This window comes from Lipophrys pholis, assembly GCF_963383615.2.
Source record: "Lipophrys pholis genome assembly, chromosome: 13".
NCBI classification, from domain to species: Eukaryota; Metazoa; Chordata; class Actinopteri; order Blenniiformes; family Blenniidae; genus Lipophrys; species Lipophrys pholis.
Window position 1 is genome coordinate 4,218,603 of NC_137632.1, and position 20,223 is coordinate 4,238,825.

The following is a 20,223-nucleotide window of genomic DNA, read 5'->3' on the forward strand; positions in this document are numbered from 1 at the left end:
TCCTCGTGCGGCAATGCTTAAAAGGTAAACCTGAATCAGACCAAGCAGAAGTGTGACTTTGCTCTCAGTTTAAAATTAAAGAGCATAAATCAAACTGATGATGACTTAAATGAAAACTGTAACCAGCAATCAGCTGGAAGGAACTTGCAGGAAAACCTTCAGTGAGGGGACTTTAAAAATGAAAGGAGTGGGAGCTCTTCACTTTTTCTGTTCTCTGACCACACATATTCAAGGTGGAGCTTCCTCAAAAGCATTTCTCCCTCTGACAAATTATCATTTTGTTTAAAGCAAACCCACAGTACGTTACTCACTCATTCACTCCTCCTGGGAGGAATCTTTACTAGTCAGCTCAGCACACTGAGTCAGTGTGGAAGCAAATGAAGGCCTGTAGCCACTTCTTCAAAACACACACACTATATATATACAAACATACTGTAAATAATGATAAAAAAAAAAAAGAACACAACTCTGAGATATTCAGTAGAAAAGGCTTGAAGCATTTCCAAAACTTTAATTATTCAGTCACAGGCGACATATTAAAAGAGAAACTTAGGGGACGTTTGAGATTACACATCACTCGAGTACATGCACCCAAAACAAGTATGTTGTGTGAAAAAAACTAAAACAGAGACATTTAACAGTTTGTCTCCCATTTAATGCACATAAACCTAGAATATCATGATTTAATTTATAAAAGGAGACAGTGTGAGGATTAATAAAGAAAAAAAAACAACTGTGCTCCTGCATATACATGTGAGACTCAAACACTCGTTTCATAAAGGTTTTGTGGTAAACTAACCATCACTAACCGTCCGCTATAATAACGAGGTGCTGCATTTGATGCTTTCAGAAGCAAATAACAGAACAGAGTTTCAATTCCTTAAGTACCTAATCATGCAACAATCCTCCTGTCCAGCATTTTTCTATTTTTTAAACAACAGTCTGCAGATCTCAGGGCACACACACACACACACACACACACACACACACACACACACACACACACACACACACACACACACACACACACACACACACACACACACACACACACACACACACACACACACACACACACACACACACACACACACACACACACACACACACACACACACACACACACACACACACACACACACACACACACACACACACACACACACACACAGCTGAGTCATTCCATGTTTGCTCTGAGTAAAGAACCGACCACAGCTACCTCGAGAGCAGAATGCGACTAAAGACAACATCAGCTGAGGAAAACCAGACGTGTACATTAGGAGCACATGACGACGTAACTGTCTATGGCAGGGAGCATCCAGAGGACCGGAAGGCACAGGCTAAATCCAGAACGGTTTCAGATCACGGAACATTATGATGAGAAGCCAGTTTTCACAACATGTAATAAGTTATTAACCCAGGGGACAATGTTCAGAACATCAAACCCTCAATACTTTAAATATACATATATAATCATAAATACTTGACAATGTTTGGAACTAAGACATCAACTGGCCGAAGGCTGATTACCACACAGAAAAATGAAGAGAAAGTTTAGCCACGTTACAAACACATAACATATTGGAAAAACAGGATACTTCATGAATACTTTATGCTTAACAGCAGACAGATTTGGTTGAGATACCAAACAGAAAGAAAGTCTAAAGCAGTGGTTCCTTTCCATTTTTTGTCTCGATCATCCCCTTAATTAAAGAGTGCCTTAAAAAAAAAAAAAAGAAAAAGCTGAGCTTCCTCTCAGTGAAGTTAGACACACTGGCACACGCAAAAAAAAAACAACAATCAATATGTGTGGAAAATACCACATCTGTTTATTCAAACAAAGTGCCATATTCTATTTGTTTGTTTGTGCAAATCAAATTTTGACAGCCTCAGAGCAGGCAGGTGCCTGGAACCTCACTGTGACCTCTGGCGCCCTCCCAAGGGGGGGGTCCCAGGATCCTCCTAGGAAACCACTAAAGCAAACTATAACGATGCACTGATTTATAACAGCCGTTAACTAAGGCACCGACAACGCAGGACAACAAAAAATGCAGACAAAATCAACAGCGGATTGGTTTTTTTTTGACATCATGAGATTACGTCTTAATTTGACTAATGAAATAGAATCCGTGCTTTCTAAATTCTAGACGTTTCCTCGAGCTTCAGTCTTGTACAGTAACACTGCATGAACAGCCCTGTGGTTCAAACTGGAATGAACATGCAGAGCAAAACCAGCCATCCATCTTCTCCCTCTTATCCGTTTCCGGGTCGCGGGGGTGTCAGTCTGAGCACCGTCACCCAGATCACATCGCACCAATTAAGAACCTTTCCTGCGGGTGGTGAGCCCACGGGAAGGTGGCGCCCGGCGTGGGACACGAACCCTCTACCTTGAGATTGCGAGTCTCATGCTCTACCAACTGAGCCAGCCGGGGGCATCCGAGCAAAACTAATCAAACCTTATCAACAGTCTGTGAGGGAAGGAAGAAAACAGTCTTTGGGTAAATTTCTTTAACGTGTGCTTCAACTGCTTGTGATGGTCCTTTGATTGACTGTAAGGAATAGCAGAGTCATGAAATAGAGAAAGGAAGAGCGTCCATGTTGGTTTGTTTTTAAAATATTAGCAGCCACTTCTGTTTGTTCTCCTTCCCACTACATGTGGAAAACAAATTAATGATAATTAAGTGTTAACCATTTTGGCCCAAAAGAGAGAAAAAAAATAATTAACTCACACGAACGTCTTTAAACACGAGCGTGGCGAGGTAAGTATTGACATCATTAGTTAATAACACAGCCCAATCTGGAAGCTTTTGGTCCTTTCCAGTTAAGTTTCTGCAGGAAGTACTGTTTATTCTGCGTAAAAGTCATCAATACCAACCAATCCCTGCTGAACAAAACAGCTGTCATTCCAGGATGTGCGCTCAACCAGGAGGACGCCGGGAGAAAACTCCTGGAATCGAGCTCCGTTTCTACGAAGCTTCGGGAGCACAGCAGTGAAACTAACAGCAGACTCTGGCTCGCGGGGCAGGATCGGTCTGTAGGTGGCGTACTTGTCTGTAGTGACTCATCTCAGTGACAGTAGTAGAGAGTGTTATAAAAATGTACTTTTCAAACAAACGTATATGCTGAGAAAAGTAAATTGAGATCTTTTAATGCCAAAGAGGTCCAGTTCTGTCTCTGAGCGGCTTATCAACAAAGTGCAGCTCTGTGCATGCTATTCTTGTTATTTGGACTGGTTTACATCTCTGCCTTGTGAGCACTGTTCCCGATTTACAAGCAGGATGCAACAATAAGCCGGTTTCACTGGCGAAACCCTTTTTCTGCAACAGAAGGAGGCTGTGATCCGTTAAGTCAGCAGCTGTAGTGTTTGAGGGTGGAAGAAGGGAGGAAAACTGCATACTCTCGGCAAACGCAGGATAAATGGGAAAACTGCCTGCATCACACAAACAGCAGTTAATGGACCTTGGCGTTAACAGACAGCTGATGGAGAAGAATTTAAAGAAAGGTTTCACTTTTACAGATGTCATTCAAAGCCCAAAGTTGCATTGCATAAGTTAATGACACGTCTCAAAAGTGTGGTTTCTACATGTGGGAGAATTGCTCTTATTGCCATGTGTAAGACTACTCAAAGTGACAAACATCAGAGTAGAAATCAAAGTGAATGAGTACAACTCTCTTTTATTTAGTCAACATGTTGTTTTGACTCATTTAAACCTGGCATTAAAAGTGTATTTTCCATTCTGACTTTGTCGTGATTACACTAATATGTGTCTGAGCTTGAGATTTGATTGTGATCTGATTGCTTTGTTTAGTTCAAGTCATAAAGAAGAGAGGAGAGGGAAGGGTGGCTGCCATCCACAAAGTGGCTTCATGGCGTTTCCTCGCTGGAATGTCAAAATCAAACGCAAAGAAGACGGATAAGTTGATGCACTTCAGCTGTGGTCGCTGTCAGCAGGACCATCGGGACCAATACATCATTGTAGTTGCAGATGACAGTGATGGGTACCTCAGCAGGGGAAGACTGGCTGTCAGACCTACAGATATAGATTCATCCTATTTGTGGCTGACGACAGCCAATTGGGAAGAGACTGTGGCTTTACAGTTGGACGAGAAGGTAGCAGTGCTCGAATGGTACCTCAAAAACATGACATGCTGTATTTCTACCCGCAGCGTTGTCACATGCGCAACACGGTTGCACACACAATCATGTTTAATGTTATTTTAATGACCAGAGATGGTCTGAACAATCGGATCACAATCTGTCCTCAAAGCATTCAGAATGCATTTACTTTTGTGGGCCTCAAGTGCCATCTCGCTGCAATGCAATCACCTAAAACACAAGATAATGTCAGGTGTAAATGGCCTCATTGCTATAGTGGGAGAGCGAGGAATACAGTCCAAAGCAGTAAAGGGAACTCGAGTGCCTGACCAGCATTAGAGCACTAGGTATTTCTGTACGAATCACTCTAGTGGAGCAGCAGAGATGCACAGGTTGTTTAAGGCACAGGCAACTTGTACAATCTTATCAAAGGTTGAGAGGTTCGATGTGCGCTCAGAGGCTGTGGTGAAGGGGCTCTCGACGGGGCCTGTGAGCATAGCGTACCTCTGCTTCACCATTGAGATCACCCTCTCCACATGCCTCTGCACACTCGCGGTCTCAGAGGAGGTGTCAGCTGGGGGCGAGCTTTCCGATATGCCGTCTGCCTCTCCTTGGTAGCTGCCAGCAATTCTAAACAGCGCTCCCCGGGCGGCCACGGACTCGCCGATGTTGAGATCGCGACTCGCCAACACAACATCGCCTGGGAGGAGCTTACACAGAAAGCCACAGCCCTCAGCCAGGCTCTTGTCACTGACGTTTCCCAACACGCCCCGAGAGACGAAGGTGACAACGCCTTGCGGAGCCACACCGATGAGATACTTCAAAACATTGTAAGTTGTCCTTGCCTCCTGGGAGGCTGGCAGCACCCTCTGCTGCTGCTGCGTAACCCGAGAAACCGGCTCCTCGAAAGGCACCGTGAAACAGTCTATGATGACAGCGCAGTCGGGGTGGGAGGAACGCAGAGCTGCCGGAAGATTTTTCCGCAGCTCGGCTCTGGACGGCCAGAAGACCGCCGTCGGCACCAGAGTGGAGGACATGATGTTGACCATCCTGTGGACAGTTCTGGTCACCGTGCCGATCTTCACGCCGAAGCGATAGGCCAGGTCCTGATTGCGTAGGTCCAGACGGAGACGCATCAGGGTCAGCAGCAGCTGCTGGAACTTGGAGAGCTTCACGTTCTTCATCCCATCCATGTGAGGTGCCAGCAGCCACATGACCGTCTCTAAGACAAAGTAGTTTGGTAAACCGGTGTAGAACTTGACCTTCTCGGCATCGTTCCTTAACGAGTTCTCAGAAAGGGACATTTTATCCACAGACTCCCTGAGGGCCTGGTTCTCCTTCTTCAGGGCTTTCAACATGTCGTCAAATTTCACCGGCGCATCGGAAGTCTGTGCAAATTTTCCTTTTTTGCTCTCACTCACGGAATCGTCATCATCTTCATCAGTGCTGAGGGAAGAGGACCCACTCTCCTCCGCAATGGCCTGCTGCTCCTTCTCTTTCTCCCCAGCAAGCTTCTCCTGGCCCTGGACGTCCACCACAGGCCGGCCCTGACCCTGCAGGAACAACAAGGCGTTGGCTGCCTCCACGCGCGCCTCCTGCTTGTCCAGGATCTCTAAGGCACCCGGCTCCTTCATCTCTGGGGACAAGGGAGCTGCCGTGAACACAGAGGGAACATAATCTGGTGAACGAGGATTCTTCACCTGTTTACCTGAAGATCGGGAGAGAAAAACCACACCGGAACAAGACGTTAAAACTCAAGTGCCCATGTGCGACTTTGCCGGGTACATTATTGCAGTACGTCATGCTTTTCCCCGACATGAGTTAGTACACTCACCCACCGAAACACAGCGAGGAAAAACAGTTGGCCATCAGCTTAGGTTTAACAGTGGGCTCTATCTCTTGGGTGGTGTAGTGACTGGGTCAGTGCTGGTCACAAACTGTAGCTCCAGCTGTTCTTGTTTACCGTATGTTGATGTGGACAAGGTCTTGACAGTTCTACAAACTAGTCTAACATTGGAATCTAATAGAATAAGTAACATACCCTCAGACTATTTAGAACTGATGAAGACTTTCAGATTGAACTTGAGACGTCATCAAAACTTCAAACAAATCCAGTAGCCTTTTAGAGAAGAATTAAATATACCATTGCCTCTGCAACAGAGAAACTTCATATTTAATTTGGTTAAATGTTTAACGTGACCATTTGTTCAGATGCTTTCCAACTAGGCCGGGGTTTGATTCTGAGTCCAGGGTCTTTCAAAGTGGTTGGATAAGATAGGTGAATCAAATGGTTTGTAGGTATGTGACGTTGTATGTCTCTCGGTGATGGTTTGGATGAATTGGTGGGTACATCTGTTTATTTTCCATTGTCAGTTGTAATAGACCTTATTCAGACATAGGTCTGAATTAGTGTACCAATAAGATTAGATGTTTTGAGCACAAAACTGAAAAATCAGTTAGGTCAGCACCACAGGACAACGCTCCCTTTGTAACAACAAACAACAGACGAAGTCATTTACAAATATTGAGATGTTCAAATGTAGCTACCATATTTTATGTAGTTCAGTTATTCATTGATAGTTGCATATTTGAACCTGCTTATAATTCTAGATTTATCCCTAAATATCACTTTTGATCCTCCGAAACTACACGTTTGTTGTGATTTGTCATTAAAAAAAGGATTCCTTCTACAGTAGTTGATCAACAACGCATACCACCAATGTGTGCCAGCCATACTGTCAACATTTACAAACAAGTTATGAAACGAAGAACAGATGAGAAAAAAACTTACTGTACTCAATTTCTATTAAGTTGTTGTGAACTGAGAAAAAACTTTTCTCCAGTGAAGATTTCATCTCTTTGGTGTTTTAGCTTGGTAACAATGACAGTTGTGACACTTTAACTCTCAGTTTTTACTGGAAATGACAGCGATCGTGGCATTAATGTGCACCTACATAGAATTATAATATACTCGCAGACACTGCACCAAGTTACTTGTGACAAAAGAAGATGGTAAAATGTAGATTTGGGATTTTTTTATTCTTTGAAGCTGCAAAAGAAAAAAGAGAGTTTGCTGTTGGAATCAAATTCATTCTGGCTTCTTTCAATGTGGCTTGATAAGCTTTTGCTGTAAATAGAAGACTTTAGGGTTGATGTTTACTTTTTATGATTACACTGGAAAAGGTATAAACAGCTGTATGATTTACACTTGCAGTTATCACACCATATAAATCAGGGGTGTGAAACATTAGGCCTGTGGGCCAAATCTAGACCGCAAACTGGCCCACCATACTACCAAGCAAAATGTAAAAGTGTCACATAAAACATAACAAATTTCTTATGGCTGGATGCAGACAACGACCGTAGTAAACCTAACAAGTAGATCTTCTGTACATGCGCGAGTTGATGGACAATAACAACAACGGCGGCCTCCAGAATGACTTGACTCCGTATTCTATTGGGACTTGGTAGTCTCATTGTTGAGAGTCACTCGTAACAGCAATCTCACTGTTTCGTCTGTCCATACCAATGTTTGTGTACTCGCCATCATTGTGTATATGTATGTTAGCGCTGGGCGATATGGCCTTTTATTAATAGCTCGATATTCTTACGCCATATCACTATACACAATATCTCTCTCGATATTTTGGCTTGGCCTGAAATCAACACTTTTGATGCATGCAATCACACTAGTATGAGGACTCTATGTCTACATTAAAACATTACTGTTCACATTACTTTAATATATGCTAATATTTAAATTGGATGCAATAAGGGGGAAATCACAACAAAGTGGACCTTGCTGAAGCAGTATTTATTAAACAGCCATCATGAAATAGTCATTTTTTATTTGTATTTTTTTCTCTCACTTGAGTAAACAACGCAGGAAGAGCTTCCTCTGCAAAATATTGGCGACCAGGCAGATTACATCTGGGGTCAAGTGTGTTTTCTGAATCCAGACTTTTTAACCTCACTAACTGGGACCATGTCTTCTGCTATGCGGTGGGTTACCACGGAGGGTGGAGGAGACCCCCGCTGCCACGCAGGGGAAACGTCGGGCCGTGAGCGGTTGGCTGGGTACCTGGAGGGGACAGCCTGGGCCGGGCCGCCGCGTTGACGGTTTGAGTTCCGGTGAGTACCCTCAGCGTGGAGCCGGACGTGGAACCCACGGCACGCCACCCCCCGCCCCTTCACGTGTGTGGTTTCATAACAAAAACAAACAATAGCACCCACTAGTGACCATTGTTGCCCCAGTTATCTTGAAAAAGTAACAGGATTACTGATTACTAGTTACTGATTTAAAATGTAACAGTTACGTTACTGATTACTTGCTTTTCAAAGTAACTAAGTTAGATTACAAGTAACTTTTTGGTTACTTTCAGCAGCTGCCGAGACCCCCCCTCCGTGACAACATAAAAATGACAACCGGTTTTTCCAAAAACTGCTGATCACCGCCTGACCTCCTGCTGATACATATTTCACCTTTGACCTTTATTGTTTGTTGTATTTATATCTGACTCACGGTTTTATTATCAGATTTTTACTAATACTGGTATTTATTTACCCAGTGACTTAGTTGTAGTCTGTGGTTGCAATATTTATCTATTTTTTTATTTGCACTGGCTTGTCTATGCGACCTTTTAATTGCCTCGGGGGACAAATAAAGTATTTAATTGATTGAAAAAAAAAAGGGGGGGGGGGGGTATTCCTGCTAATATATATCTTTAATCGTAAAATGGCCAAAAATAGTGTAACATCTCTGCAGTTGTGTTCTTGTTGCAATGTTAAGGTTTAGTGATGATGTTTGTTGGTTCCAATTCTTTTGTGTCACCTGAACCTGTAAGAGCCAGCTGGCCTGTGATTGGCTGAGACTGAAGAAGGGGGCGGGTCAGGTGTGCGTGCAGAGACGGCATGTGTGTGTGTGTGTGTGTCAGTTTTGGGGAGAATGAAGTAGCCGACAGCAGTGGCGTATTTTGCTCTGGGCGAAGTGGTCAGCTGCCCAGGGCCAAACTCAACAGGGGCGCACCGAGCACCGGCTCAGATCCGGTGTTGTGACTCCGCCCCCTGTCTGCGCAGACGGCTGTCAGCTCCTGCAGTTAAAACCAGACCAACATCGCGGCTCGGACACAAATGTTCTCTTTTATTACTGAAACAGTTCAGAGAAATGTATTTCTGAAAACAAATGAGGTGTGCAGTTGAAAAGTTAAAACGCCGCTTCGGCGCTGCCAGCTTTGAGTGAAGCGTGGTCCGTCATTAACCGCCAGGTTCTAGTCAGTAATGAAGCAGCTTTACAGACAACAAGAAACTCAATCTTCCTTTCCACCGTCCTGCGGGACAACAATAGTAATGCACAGTGACTCGGAGAAGAAACTTTAATCTGATTATTGGTTTTGGAAATAGTAACGCCTTAGATTACTAGTTACTGAAACAAAGTGCTCAAATCACCGGCATCACTGCTGGTGAACCAACATAACAACTACATCTCTTCAGAGTTTCAGTGTAAAGAGGCAGTTTTGTGTAAACATGACACTATTTTGAAACGAAAAAAGCAACAGCGATGCGTTTTCACTTGAGACTCTGAGGTGTGAACGAGCCGCTCGTCTCAAGGCCACGAGGTCAGGGTGAGTTTGTAAAAACGTGCAGAACACAACAGCTCCTGGTGAAGTTTCTACTGTACATTTCACTACATTTTCCTCCAGAATGTTTCAAATGGCCTTTATGTTGATATTGTAGTCATTTCTGGTGTTTGGCTTTGTGACAATATAGAGATTTGTATCACCTGTCCTATACTAAAGGTTATGACGGCACTATTTTACCACTCAAGATGAAACTGGGCTGTTATGTGGCCCCCGAAATAAAATGGGTTTGACACCACTGATCTAAATGATCCCACACAATCAATTTGCTTTTTAGAACTTAAAAATGCCTCGTAAGTGGTCAGATTAGTCTCTAATGAACTTAAACAGGGAGTATCTGAACCAGACGTGACACTGCAGGAGCTGCAGCCAATCAAAACTACAACATGGAGAGGACTGACGCTGGAGGGTCCCGCTGTGGAGGTGAAGCCCCGGATCCATGCAGGAGGAGAGGCAGCCGTTGTTGTGTGTGTGTGTGTGTGTGTGTGTGTGTGTGGGGGGGGGGGGGGGTCCGTGTGTTTCCTACCTGAGATGAAGTGAGTACTACACAGCCTACTGCCGTCGTTCGGCACCCAGCCCTCCCGGTTCACAGCGGCGATCCACCGCTGCTTCCTCTCCGGGTCCCGGGGAAAACGGTAGAATGACAAGGTGGTGCCCGGGGTCCTTCGGTTCCTACATCCGGCCACCACACATGTGTGAACCATAGTAAGGCCACGGGAGAGGCGTGGAGGAAAGGGCTGCCAGTTATTTGGTGTTTTGACTCCCAAAATGGTGGCCGACCAGAGGGTGACGGGAGAGAGGAAAAAAAAAAAAAACTGGATCCGCGTCATCAGCGGTAATTTGTACTAAGTGATATGATTGGACGGTTTTGACGTGACGTCACGTAAATGCGATATTTACTAAAGCGGGGCTGCGTAATTATTAAACATGATCAAAAACATAAGGAGAATATATTGGAATTGTTTTGAATTACTAAACTGAAAATAGACACGCTTTAAACGCAAAACTGAATTAGATACAGATAAACATTCCTTTATTTGACAGTATGCAGAAGTATGTTGGCACTTTATTAACCACAAAAGGTGCAAATCAACTTTTTACTATCTGGATACAACAACAACAAAAATCTACTTTACCTAGCAAAGTTCAAACGTTGGGATTCCTCACATGTAGGATTTCTGCAGCTCAGTCATAAAGCTGCTTCAACAGCAGCCAGATACCTGCCTCTTTGTCGGGATCAATTTAGATTGTGGTCTGTAGTGTTTAATCATGTGTGATCAGCTTGTACACAGAAGTATTCTTGAAGTCTCCGACATTATGCAGCCTCTTCAGCTCTGCCAGGCAGAGGACGTACACTGGTGCCTTGGTTCCCACACCGATGATCCTCTTGAGCTCGTCCATCCGAAGCTCCGTCACCTCTCCTGCAGGGGGCGCCACGGAACACAAACCGAGTCAATGATTCAGATTGTTTGCAGACATATATTTGTGTAACTGAATTGGTTTTTGACATTAAGACAACCACAACGAATAAAGTTCTTCAAAAAATAATAATTAGTTTATCATATAATAAGAAAAAACAAACAAACACCACACGATAACTTTATTCTTAAAGTAAGAATTTCCAGGGAGTAGTACAGTTAAACCTCTAAAGTAGAGCCACCCTAAAATCCACGGCAAGTTTCCCCTGAAGACAGGTGTCCCCTCTTTGGAGGGACGGGTCACGAGGACAAATTTTAGGACCAGTTGATATTGGCCGAACCAAACACCAAATATGTTATGGTTATTTAAAAGCACATAACTGAACCAATACAAGATGTATAAAATATAAATACATGTATACATAAGTATATAAGACGTATACAAAATAAATACTAAATAAGATTTAATTTTCTTCAGGGACCACATACAGTCCAGTTTCATCTTGAGTGGACCAGACGTAAAATATTGCTATCATAACCTTTAAATTTACACTTCAAAGTTTTTCTTTGTTGTGGTCAGAGTGTATGGCAAGGCAAGGCAAGGCAAGGCAAGGCAAGGCAAGGCAAATTTATTTATAGAGCACCATTCAAACACGAGGCAATTCTCAGTCCTTTACAGAGAAATTAAAGAAATACATTAAAGCTTTAGAAGAAATGAAAGACGTACATTAAACCAAATAATGAAGAAAAGTATAATAAATAAGATAAGAGATTTATTAAGATTAGTTTACTGAGTAAGTAGAGTCTATTTTTTATTCAAAAGCCTGTGCATGTAGGAATGTTTTAAGTCCTGATTTAAAAGAAGTGAGTGTGTCAGCAGTCTTCAGGTGTTCAGGAAGTTTGTTCCACAGGTGGGGAGGTAGGAACTAAAAGCAGCTTCACCTTGTTTCTTCTGACTGTAGGAACAGTGAGTAAACCTCCTCCTGAGGACTTCAGAAGTCTGGAGCTTTGATCTTCTACAAGTAAATCTGAGATGTATTTAGGCCCGAGACCATTCAAAGCTTTATAGAGCAGAAGTAAGATTTTGAAGTCAATCCTTTGGCGCACAGGCAGCCAGTGCAGGGGGTGGAGCACGGGTGTAATGTGCTCCACCCTCGTTGTGTTGGTGTAATGTGCTCCACCCTCTTTGTGTGGGTGAGGAGTCTGGCTGCAGCGTTCTGGATGAGCTGTAATTGACTGACAGATTCTTTACTGAGGCTTGTAAACACTCCGTTACTATAATCCAACCTACTGAAGATAAATGCATGAACAAGTTTCTCAGAATCTTGTATGTAATGAAATTGTCTATATTTTTGTAAGATCAAACAGTTAGTGCTGAAAATGTTTACAATCTCAACATAAACTCAATTTTAATGAAACATTCTGGTGCAAAATACAATAAAATGTCCCCCAATTTATTTTTTTTATATAAATCCTCTATAACCTCCTTCCTCTGTGGGACCAGATTGGAGCCTCTTGGTCGGTTTTGGCCCACGGGCCTTATGTTCTCTGCTGTAAAGGGAAAGTCAAACTTTCGTGTGCGCAGAGGACGTGTGACATCAAAATCGCCATCCACCCTGTGCGCGCCGACTGCGCATGCGCCAGAGCGACTGGACACTTGTGTGAGGAGATCCTCCGTCTCCCCGTCTGAACAATCACAATTTAAAAGCAAATAAAGATCCAGAGGCTCAGAACTCCTGAAGTGAAACATAAAGTACTTCAGGAAAGCTGGGGACTGCCGGGCAGCAGAGGTGGAGATATTTTTGGGATCATCACGTTACGTTATGGAAAGTTAAGGAACTGAACCAGGAGTGGAGTATGGAGGCAATCGTGTAGCAACCACGGCCTGAATGTTCCAATAATCCGGTCCAGCCCAAGTATTTTGGTCGTTTCAGCGTCGCTCAGCTTGAATTTGCCAGGAAAACCTGTCCGTTGTCCACGTTTGGAAGGTTGTCATCTCATTACGGCGTGTTAACGGTTAAATATGTGTCTGTGCACAGTGACGTGTCCGCCCAGTACAGGGTGTCCAGGTGTCCGCCCAGTACAGGGTGTCCACTCTTACCAGGTCCGCTCCTCACAGGTTCTACTGTATTTCTATTCTATTTATTCACACAGTTGACGTAATGATGTAACAATAAAATAGACAGAAGGGGGCGCCACTCTCACAATTTAACAGTACCTGAAGTATTGTTGAAGAACTGACAGTTTGGTCACATGTCTCCTTACAGTCACTACCAGGTAGCTAATGCTAGCTCCTGCTAACGTATGATTTTACATAATATACTGAATTAATTCAGTAAATTTCTAATCTTTGTACATTTTTATCTACTTGTGGGAGGGTCAGAGTGAATGTCACTAAATTCAACCTAATTTGATGATAAAATATGGCACGTAACAGTAATAGTTTATCTGTAGACTATTTTGTTTAAAGTTGTTCTGAAAAATACTGAAGTGTTTTTAAAAAAAAAATACATAAACCAAATACCTCTGCTGCATTGTTTCTCAGCGGCTTTTAGACAATTTTGTGACGGTTTTTGTTATGAAAAAAAAAGGTCAAAAATGTCCCACGAGGAGCTTCTTTTCTTTTTTTTGAAGTCTGTGGACTCAACAGTAGTTCAGTGACCACTTTCTTTTTCTCTGTACTTCAACTGCCGGCCTGAGGCAGTGCCATATTATATCAGAGAGAACTGACATTAATTTAATAGAATAGAAATACTTCATTAATCCCAGAGGGAAATTGTTGAAAGCAAGCTTTTATCCTGAGTGTTTTGCACTACTGTACCGACCTCGGTGCTCCTTTGTGAATTTGTTGATGCTGTGGACGGCCGCGTTCAGGCTGGACACGGTCATCTGCCTCAGGTGGTTTGGTAAACTCAGAAATTCCCTCTCTGAGACGTCAGACACACTCGCAGCTCTGGAAAGAACAAGAGTGTCCAGATGAAAAACCACATCACACGAGAACAGCATTAAAAAGAAAGAAAAAGATAAAGAACAGCATAACTGACGTCTAAACTGATACAGAAATTAAGCATTTGCTAGGCCCATCAGGATTTTATGAAAGAGATTCAGTTTGATAGGTACTGCTGGGATTGGCAGTGGTGCCCCGCTACCCTGAACAGGATATAAGAAGTAAAAAAGATGGATGAATGGGTCAGATCATCATTATTGATGAATTAAGTTTACCTGTGCCGATTATTTTCTGGCCTGATGTCAGGCTGCACACGGTCCGTCTTCTTTGATTGAGCGAGGGACACAAGCTACAAAACAACAGAGGAATCAGAAGCCCTGCACAGACACACATACAGAATGCTTTTCTGCATTATTGAGAAAATAAAACATTAAATTACTTGAATTTTCCTGCAGAATTATACTCACTCTAACTAACACGTGCCTAAGTCTAAACTCAAAACGTGGTGATTTTGAAGCACATGGACAAACAGTGTATTGCTGTTGGACAATGGAACATACTTTACAGATGTCTTGTGTAACAGAGCTCAGGTCTGGCATCTCTGGCGTGCTGGGCTCCTGGTAGTTCATCCTGATACGAGGCATGCCCAGGCTGAACTCCTGGGTGGCTCCATCCAGATCCAGACCGTTGACAGTGGCATCCTTAACCATCTTTTCATGCTCGCCCATTTGGAGCTGTGTGGCGTTTTTCTGCAGGTAAATACAACAGTTTGCAAAACCTTCACAATATGAAACCATTTGCTTATTATGAATAACTAAAAAACAACTGATAAAATAATAGACATCTGTATAATGTGTCTAATATATGGGGTAGCCTTCTCTTGATCTGACGAGGAAAACTTTTCTATTCCAAGAAATTTCTAATGACATTAAACATCATATATTAAGTACACCACTTACTAAGCGGGTACTGACACTACTTGTGGTTGAGTATGCCAAGGCCAGGTTTACATGTACCCAGATTTTTATAAAAACTGATATTTTCCCTCTACGTTTACAAAATAAATATTCATTTACACGGACATGCGTATACAACGAGCTCAGTGCTACGATGACCTTGCCAAACCTGTAGGGGGCAGTGTATGAAGCCATGCTGGCCAATCGGAGTCCTGGAAAAAACACGTCACGAATCCTGCGAGTTATTTCCTGTTCAGCGATAACGGTGCGCAGTTCATTAATTTGGACCGATAAAGAAGTGGAGCTCCTCCTAAATGTGGCGGTAGAATATAATGGAAAATGTGAAAAGAAACACTGCTTTCACTGGACCTATTTTCATCACAGCAGCCAGACTAAAAAACAAAAAATGTCCGAAAATAGACTACAAAAAGCACATTTCTACCAGTTTCCCCTGTGGATCTAACCGCTGATACAAACTGAAATATCTCAAGGTTTGAATGTGAATCAGGGAAAGAGGCTGCAGGCTCCGAGGAAGTAAAGTGAAACGGCTGCCAGGAGAATAAACAACCAATCAAACGGAGAATAGGCTTTACTTTACTTTACTGTGTTCGTTTTACAACATCCACAACATTCCTGGTTGGGATCTGGGTTCTAGATGATTTAAAGTTGCTCAAGCTATAGTATTGCACTGGCGACTTAACATGATCTGCTTTGAGTCATGGTGAGTTTCCCTGAACGCCGGGACGAGCGGGTCCCTTTAAATGTTGTCGCTGCAAGGAATTGTGGGGGAACATGATCTGGTCTCCTTTGGTAAAGGATGAATCAGTGTTTCCTCTGCTAAAGGAGGTTCTAAAAGAACCACTGAGCCTCTTTTCCTCAGCTTATTGAGAATTCCAACGCTCCTTATCATGGCCGCCACTTAAACACTTCCTGGGTTAAGGAAAGGTGGATAGGAAAGGAGACAGGAGGGACTGTTAGGAGACAGGAGGGACTGTTGGGAGACAGAAGGGACTGTTAGGAGACAGGAGGGACCGTTAGGAGACAGGAGGGACCGTTAGGAGACAGGAGGGACTGTTGTGACGCAACCAGAATCTCCACTATGGCCGGAGTTTTCAGGAATCATGGTCTGTGGTGACTCGTAGCTGCGTTTATGTGTAAATGCAACAAACGCAGAGAAATGTCAGTTTTGTAAAAACAATTGTTCGTGTAAAGCTGGCCTCAGATTGCGTCGCATTACCAAGAGCATACTGCTAATCTTTACGAACACAGCAATCAGTGGAAACAACAATTTGTTTGAGCTTACGCTGATCAGAGAATGTCCCAAAACAGACTCTAGGTTTGGCATCTCTGGCAAGTCCCTATCCTCCATCCCCATGATGGATATATCCGGCACTTTGTACTCCCAGGATCGCTTGGATCCGGCCGCTCCGTTGTGAGGAGACGGAAGATCAAAGATGTGGCCGCCATCGTCAGCGTGCACGTTGGCAGTCTCAGGCTGCCGTGCACTCTGCATCGCCGGGGGAAAAAACAAAAAAGACCCGAGCTTTCAGTTTGTCTTTATATTTTAACAGGTTTTAAAATTTCTGGAAAAACAAGACTTGAAAACCGCACACACACACACACACACACACACACACACACACACACACACACACACACACACACACACACACACACACACACACACACACACACACACACACACACACACACACACACACACACACACACACACACACACACACACACACACACACACACACACACACACACACACACACACACACACACACACACACACACACACACACACACACACACACACACACACACACACACCTGTTTGGTGCCGACGAGTCTGTTCACATACGGTGTTTGAAATGCCGGGACGTCGGGGGTGGGGGGCAGGTTCTGGGTACGGCAGGGGGATTCTGGGTCACTGCCGACTTGCACGGATGAGGAGCAATGTCCATTTGTCTTTCTGATCTTAAGTCCTGGTGTGCACAGTGCAGGCGGCTCTGGTGTGTCCAACTTCACGGCTGCAGGTAACAATAATGCTATTTTTACTTTGTGGGAACAGATATTAAAAAGCGAAGTGGAATTGTCTTATATTTCTGGTCCAATATTCAGCTACTGGTGTCGTGCAGGATTCTGCATAACCGCAGCGTTTAAGCCTCAGAAACAAGAGAGACATGCTAAATGTGCTTCACAGACGCTTGACTGAGCCAGTTGGGGTTTTGTTCATGCAGCCAATCACCAGGGGACGACAAGCCCGCAACAGATGCGGGACATTGTTGTTAACAACTTGTTCAATAGCTTTGATTTGCTCCATTTCAAACCCGTTCAGTGGCGTCGACAGGAGGAGCAGCTGGAGTAAAACCAGCGAGGCACAAGATCTGTGTGAGGAATACACAGAGGACGGTGGAGACTGTGGGACAGGGCGCTCCCGTGTCCCACTATCAGCATGTTAAAAATGTACTCTGTTTGCATTGTTTATTTTAGACAATAAAATGCGTGTATTTGCAAAAAAATAAAAACAAAGAAACATAATTCGGTAAAAGATGAGATATAAAGACCCGTGATCGCACAAATGTTTTTCTACCTTTTGTTGACAGACGTTCCATTACAGAAGTCTCTGGTGGCAGAGGAATGTCCAGTGGACGTCTGTGGACGGAAAAGAATCGTGAAGCAACAGAAACTTTAAACTTATAAAATACCACTGACCACAGTTTAGAGGCCATCACTTCATACTCAGCAGCGTTTTCTAATCTTTACCTATTGGCATTTTTGTGGAAGAGGTGCATAGTGAAGTCGTTGTTCAGAGACATGGTGTGCTCCGAGATGCCGAAGTTGTGCATCTGGGGCGTCCGCAGCTCCTCCTCGTCCATCCGCAGGACACATTTAGGAGTTATGGGCATCGGTGGCGCCGGCGTGTCCAACGACGGCTGCGGGAGGCTCATCTCGGGCATCGGGGGAACCTCGGCGCACCACTCCATCCCAGCCAGGGTTCGCTTCAGCTGCATTTCAGACAGACCGAAGTCGGACAGCTGCGGCGTTTGCATCACATTGGTAAAGGGCAGCTCTGAGCTCGGAGGCGTTGAGGGGCGATCTGCCCCATTCTCATCTTCCTCCTCCTCTGCCTCTTCTTCTTGGCTTCCTTCTTTTTCCTCCGCTGAGTTGTGTTTGTCACCTGACACTTCTTCATCTTCAATGCCTTTACATTTTGCTTCTGTGGAAAAGAGTTGCCATGAAATGACTTCTAAATCACTCCTTATTGCTCGAAGTATCAAACATCTCCACCATCATAATGACCATTACAAACTTAAAGCGCTGCTCGCTACTCACTGCTGGGTTTCTGGATGCCCCTTGGTGCTTGATAGCCGTACTTTTCCCAGTGTGCCGTCACCGTCTGGACGTCCTGAGCCAACCTCTTCTCCATCACCCGACAGGCCTGAATAAAATTGCTCACTTCTTTATCTCTTGCTTCTTCTTGAGCCACCTGATCCCGGACCAGCCCCTGGAGGACAGATCACATTATTCTGTCTGCTTCTGTTCCTCCAAAGGTGTACACGGCCTCGCTTCTTTTTCCTGACGTCCTTGTTATTTGGGTAACTCAGTCCTCTTGACAACGTGAAAGTTCACTGAATGAAACTAACATAAGCTTGTATCAACAGTACCTGGGATGAATTAGGCAAAGGGAAATATGTTTATACGGCACCACTCAGACACAAGCCAATTCAGTGCTTTAATAAAAGAAATACATTTTAGCAAGGAGGTTAAGAAAGACATACAAAGGAAAATAATTAAAGTAAAAACTTTAACATGGGCTTTTAACCCATTATATTGTTTTCTTACTGATTGCACCTCATGTTTTTAGGCTTGGGGTCTGCCGGTTTTGCTTTAAAAGTTCTCTCGAATTAAAGTTGAATTGAGAAGTAAGAAACCTTTTGTCAGGCAACCAAAGTGTAATGTGCTTGAACCCTCTTTGTGTTGCCGGGGACTCTGGATGAGCTGCAGCTGTCAAACACATTTCTTACCGAGACCCGTAAACACACCATTAAAATAATCCAGCGGACTGAAAATAAGTGCATGGACGAGTTTCTCTAGCATTGGGATTATTATACAATAAGCTTAATGTATGTTTGTGAGTGTGTAGCGTCAGCTGCCTGTTTGCAGTTTATTTCAGCTGCTTTATTGACGTTTCTCCTTGTGTCATTGGTTCTTGGATGGAAATATTCCTCCAACTCACCGCAGTAATAACGAATCAATCAGTCAGACACACACACAAATAAGAGAACTATGTTTTTTTACGAGTTACTTTACTTGCTATAACTAGTTAAGTAACTCCACTAACTTTTAAAGAAGTGACTAGTGACTGTAATTACGCACTGATCGTTGCAGTAGTTGGTAGTTTATGTGAAAGATTGAAACAACCTGTAGATCACTGGTTCACATGGTCGTTATACCTTCAGGTCCCCGATGTCACCGTGCAGCTCGTGGTACGCTCGCACCGCCCTGGCTGTTGTTTCTGAAACAATAATGTTGGATAAACGATGTGAATCAGAACAGATGAGAAGCTTCTCATGTCTCGTCTCTCCCTCACCGCTGTCTCTGTCCTCGTCGTTGCGTCTTTCAAAGGCCTCCTGGAGTTTAGCGGTTTCCGTCTCCAGAGTCACCGCCAGCTTCCTCAGTTTGTTGAAGAACTGCGTGGTCGGATCCATGTCCACAAAATGACTTTGACTGAGCCCAAACTCTACAAAGAGACGGTTTATTTACCTCCTCCTCTCTACGTTTAACTTTGGCGGCTCTTACAGAAGCACCCGCCTCTTCCGGTTCTTCTTCTTCGTGTTTGTAAACCGTGTCAAGTAATCAGAAAAGATGAACTGTATCGCACCCTAGCGGACATCTTGAGGTTGACATGAATTGTTTTTTATTTTAAATGTACTGTAACGGATTATGATTAGATGTGCATTTTCAGAAACATTTAGAATATCACAAAAAGTCTTCTCATCCAGATTTCTCTAAAAAATTATGTAGTTGAAATTCAATACACATGACCTGAAATATTTAAAGTCTTTTTGTTGCATACCTCACCACAATCCCTTCCAGCTCATGGAAAATAGAATAGAAATACTTTATTAGTCCCAGGGAGACATTTTTGTAGCGTTTC

General features: G+C 43.6%; 2 protein-coding genes across 3 annotated transcripts; both read right to left on the minus strand.

Annotated features, from left to right (window-relative positions):
- Nucleotides 1–3,657: 3,657 nt before the first annotated feature.
- LOC308118800 (uncharacterized protein) lies at nucleotides 3,658–10,514 on the minus strand. 2 transcript variants are annotated; one of them, XM_080478382.1, is made up of 2 exons: nucleotides 10,259–10,514; nucleotides 3,658–5,747 (listed from the first exon to the last, which is right to left on the minus strand). In XM_080478382.1, the coding sequence occupies exons 1-2, from the start codon at nucleotides 10,434–10,436 to the stop codon at nucleotides 4,459–4,461; spliced, it is 1,467 nt and encodes a 488-aa protein (XP_080334508.1). In that variant the 5' UTR covers nucleotides 10,437–10,514; the 3' UTR covers nucleotides 3,658–4,458. The 2 variants fall into 2 exon arrangements, with proteins under 2 accessions (XP_080334508.1, XP_080334507.1); XM_080478381.1 differs by having other exon boundaries at nucleotides 3,658–5,804; nucleotides 10,259–10,500.
- A 226-nt stretch (nucleotides 10,515–10,740) lies between these two features.
- ska3 (spindle and kinetochore associated complex subunit 3) lies at nucleotides 10,741–19,890 on the minus strand. The gene is made up of 11 exons (XM_080479032.1): nucleotides 19,657–19,890; nucleotides 19,520–19,581; nucleotides 18,399–18,570; nucleotides 17,829–18,282; nucleotides 17,656–17,717; nucleotides 16,893–17,092; nucleotides 16,357–16,560; nucleotides 14,658–14,846; nucleotides 14,373–14,446; nucleotides 13,976–14,103; nucleotides 10,741–11,153 (listed from the first exon to the last, which is right to left on the minus strand). The coding sequence occupies exons 1-11, from the start codon at nucleotides 19,772–19,774 to the stop codon at nucleotides 10,996–10,998; spliced, it is 1,821 nt and encodes a 606-aa protein (XP_080335158.1). The 5' UTR covers nucleotides 19,775–19,890; the 3' UTR covers nucleotides 10,741–10,995.
- Nucleotides 19,891–20,223: the final 333 nt, after the last annotated feature.

Coding starts and splice junctions, on each gene's coding strand:
- ska3 (XM_080479032.1), bottom strand. CDS start 19,774: ATGGATCCGACCACGCAGTTCTTCAACAAACTGAGGAAGCTGGCGGTG. Junction 19,582..19,656: donor CGACGAGGACAGAGACAGCG/GTGAGGGAGAGA, acceptor TTATTGTTTCAG/AAACAACAGCCAGGGCGGTG. Junction 17,093..17,655: donor GGAACGTCTGTCAACAAAAG/GTAGAAAAACAT, acceptor TGTTACCTGCAG/CCGTGAAGTTGGACACACCA.
- LOC308118800 (XM_080478381.1), bottom strand. CDS start 10,436: ATGGTTCACACATGTGTGGTGGCCGGATGTAGGAACCGAAGGACCCCG. Junction 5,805..10,258: donor TAGTACTCACTTCATCTCAG/GTAGGAAACACA, acceptor CCCGATCTTCAG/GTAAACAGGTGAAGAATCCT.